Source organism: Physcomitrium patens, chromosome 15, assembly GCF_059467195.1.
Source record: "Physcomitrium patens ecotype Gransden chromosome 15, ASM5946719v1, whole genome shotgun sequence".
NCBI classification, from domain to species: Eukaryota; Viridiplantae; Streptophyta; class Bryopsida; order Funariales; family Funariaceae; genus Physcomitrium; species Physcomitrium patens.
The window spans coordinates 13,052,541-13,056,273 of NC_143424.1; the positions used below are offsets into that span (position 1 = coordinate 13,052,541).

The 3,733-nt window shown below is 47.5% G+C and overlaps 1 protein-coding gene across 2 annotated transcripts; it reads left to right on the top strand.

The window, feature by feature from the left end:
• The first annotated feature begins 469 nt into the window (after positions 1–469).
• On the top strand, positions 470–2,328 carry LOC112292224 (uncharacterized). Of its 2 annotated transcripts, none has more exons than XM_024540499.3 (2): positions 470–661; positions 1,175–2,328. In XM_024540499.3, exon 2 carries the CDS (start codon positions 1,412–1,414, stop codon positions 2,135–2,137), a length of 726 nt encoding a protein of 241 aa, XP_024396267.1. In that variant the 5' UTR covers positions 470–661; positions 1,175–1,411; the 3' UTR covers positions 2,138–2,328. The 2 variants fall into 2 exon arrangements, with proteins under 2 accessions (XP_024396267.1, XP_024396268.1); XM_024540500.3 differs by lacking the exon at positions 470–661 and adding an exon at positions 680–987.
• Positions 2,329–3,733: the final 1,405 nt, after the last annotated feature.

Genomic DNA, 3,733 nt, shown 5'->3' on the forward strand with positions numbered 1-3,733 from the left:
GTGGGGTGGGGTGGGGAGGGAGGTGGCGCTTGTTGCCGGATGGAATGCCTTGCAGTCAGAATAATGCCAGTGATGCATGACAACACATGGAATTCTGATGGGACCCAATCAAGTCGGGTTTCCGTTTGACCTTTCCCTTGGCCCTGTCTTTCCAGCATCTGCTCGCACCCTGGCGGTCTCAATTTCCCGCATTGAAATTCTGACCCTTATCTCGGCTCATCCATCCCTTTTTTCTTCACGGAACCCCACAATCAGCCTCGTGTTCATCCAGCGCTTCCCCTAGAAGTGCGGAGCGGCAACAGAATTCCACCAATGCCCGGGGCCAGTCCCTGCGGGTCTTCGTTTGACCGGGAGAAACCGAGTGCGTAGAAAAACAGGTCCCCTATAAAAAGACAGGGAGCGCGTCTGATTGACTTTGCGGCCGCATAAATGCGCCCCCGACTGCATATATTGACCATCTCACCGCACTTCCATCTTCACCGCCATTCAAGCTTCCCCCCCATCCACCCCCCTCGCACTTCTAGATTTACTCACTCGATGGATCGATTTCGCTGATCCTTAACGGCAGGCAGGTGCTCAAATAGAAAGGGGATCGTCGGGACGGCGACACGGCTGCTTAATTCAGTTGACCGTTACGGAGAAAGTTTGGTTTTAGTTGTCAGTAAGTGTACAGCTCCTAATTGTGCATGTCTTCAAGTTCTGGGGGCGTTCTGAGGGTTTGTGAATTTGGGAGACGTGGGGATTGTGAGGGAGCGTGGATGTTGAGGGTGAATTAAGAATTTAAGATGAGGGTTTTGTGAGGGAGCTTGGTTGTGGTGGAGTGTGAGAAATCGGTAATGGAATCTGCACGGCAATGCGTTGCTGTAGTTTTGAGGGCTAGCCAGTTCAGTGGCAGAAGGATACAAGAGTTTTTATTGAATGGAGATTTCGTTTTTCGTTGACGTCGTCGACGGAGGAATCTAGAAGATAGTAGCGGGAGAATGAGATGTATGAAAGGATAACCGACAATCACAGTCTTGGTTTCATGAGGAGATAGTGGCATCCCTTCATGAGTATTGCATAGAAAGCTTGAAAATTCATATCGAAAAAATAAACATTGAACAGATGCCATTACACAGCATTTTTTTTTCATGAGCTGAATTTCTCAAAGGTTTTATCTTATTCATTGTGACAGGTTCCATGATTCATCAAGGACTCGCGGGACAAGAATTTCCCCCAACTTCACCAGTTTCAAACCACCTCATCTCTGCTCTCAGAAACTGGATCGAAAGTTTCTTAGATATTCCTTGAACCAGCATCTGTATATTTGTGGTCTTTACTTCTGGAAGCCGTCCCACGATCCGCATTAGTCACCCACTCAGTGACTGATCACACGCACTCACACCCACAAACACACAGGCCATTCGACATCATGGCAGGAGGCAGCAGCAATACCGGTTTCTTCAACAACTCCAAACCCGCCAAAGGCACCACTGAGAAGAAGAAGCGCAAAAGACCTTCCAAGAAGGTCCCAACTACAGTGCTCGATTCGAGCAGTGAGAATTTCATGACCTTGGTGCAGAAACTCACAGGATCAGCTGACGAGGTCGTAGCCGCCAGGGAGGCCGAGAATCGTCGAGCTAGCGGCGTCACTGATGCTCCCAACTCCAGGAGCCCATCTCCATACGCCTCTCCTTATTCGTCTCCCTCGGCCCACGCACAGCATGACTCCGACCCGCATCTCACATCGCATCACACCAGGTCCGAGTCATACTATCCACAGTACCATCAGAGCAGCAGAATGGCCGGGTATCAGGATTTCGTTGACGGCAATCCATCTTCTCACGGCAACTACAATTCCGCTTCATACTCTAGTTTACACAACACGCCGAGCTATGATCACCACCAAGCGACCTCCTCGAGCGGGTACAATTACAACAGCGGTGGGGGTGGATATTTAGGCAGTCATCAGCCAGATGACGATTACAATCGGCATTGTAGTGGTAGATCTCATGATACAAGTGATGATTACGGCCCCTCCTCTAGCTCGAGGGCGCTGGAGTATGACAATTCACCTCACGCATGGCGATCAGATCAAATGAACCATTCTTGTGATTACTGGTACTCGGCCGACCAAGTCGCCACCATGCGCGCATGAGATGCTGTCTGATAGCGTCCTGTAGTAACCAAATGTCATGACTGTTAAATTGTGTACAGCTAGCGATTGATCAACCAAGAGTCGCATGTGGCAGTCTCAACGACTCTTAGATTTTTGCGGGAATTAGCGGAAGTATGTATGTATAACGCCGTACTGAGTCTCATTGAAATACGTTTCACTGACAGCTACAACCGTTGTGTTATGATGTCTTCTTGTTCTTTATTTTTATTTATTTTTTCGGTGTAGTTTGGTAAATCTGGTTAAATCACACAAACGTCAGAACATCCACCTGCTTTGATTGAGAAATTGATTTCATCACTCAACACCGATCGGTGGCGCTTATCATGGACTGGACAGTGGGCAGACGAGCTCAAGAAGTGGGTCGTCAATGGATAAAGTTGACAGGAAACTTAGCTAAAAACACGGCGATAGAGCACGTACCACCACGACCTTGTTGGTTTAATCTGCAACTCTGACATGTAACTAGTCCTAGTAAGAGCAGTGACTGTAGCACCCAACCTGGGTGAGTGACAGTAGTCAACTTTGATTCGAAGCCTCAACACGTGACAAGCGAAGCCCAGTGGAACCATAGTCAACTCCGAATCTTTCGCTTAGTTTCACACCTAATCCAACACTCAAGCCTCCAAATAGAAACTAAGAAGTCCACTTACCTGTCAAGACATTTCCACGCAGGTAATGTAGCACAGTGCCACCCACTGTCAAGTTCAACATCAATTAATGCTGTCCGCGGAGCCGCATGTTTGAAGACCTGAACATTCTTGCTTCTATATTACGTTTCGAAGCATACAGAATGTCGTAGTACTTTTTGCAAGAGAACTTAGCATACTGGGTTTGTGTAAGAATATATTCGTGCTTCAAGAGTATTCCGTTCTTGTCCCCGCTTCTGCCTCCCACTAGTTTTGCTAAAGTCGTTTCTGTTCATTCTAGGGTCCATCTCTAGATCCTCTCCAAATCTTGTCACTGCATTTCTGGTCTGTTCGCGTGCTGGATGCTGGCGATCACGGAAAAAGAGCAGTTTAAACAGTGACTTCTCAGTCCAATTTTTCGAACTACGCTCGATTGAATAACTGATCATTTAAGTGAGTAGCTCTTGTTGCAAGGCAGAGTACTTTCTCAAAATGAACTTTACGACACGTGGCGTGGAAGATAATTCTTTGCTAGTGAATCATCCGCAGTGAAGTATTTAAGCCCTTCTTTGGATGTGGTAGCGGCCTCTTTGACAAGCCAGAACTAGTTGAGACTGTGGGGAACAATTTATTACCACTCACCAATGAGATGATTCGCCCGGAACGCCCGAACTATGGCGAACGCCAGAATGGGTTCAAAGGAGACGCCCAATGACTGTGTAAATGATTCCCTACCTGGGCTGAAGATAGAAGAGATCAGAGTAGAGGAGGTTCAAGCTGCCAGAGGACACTGACCTTAATTACACCACAGAAAAAGTGGAGATTAGCGACCTCACTATCGCTGTGTGTAAGGTGTAGACTTAGTTCAAGCCTCGAAATAATGAGATTGGTGGGAACGATGAAGGATCGCAACCTCAGGCAGTTAAGGAAAATGCCCAAGGCAACGCCG

Excerpts from the sequence above, each read along its gene's own strand:
- LOC112292224 (XM_024540499.3), top strand. The coding sequence starts at position 1,412 with ATGGCAGGAGGCAGCAGCAATACCGGTTTCTTCAACAACTCCAAACCC.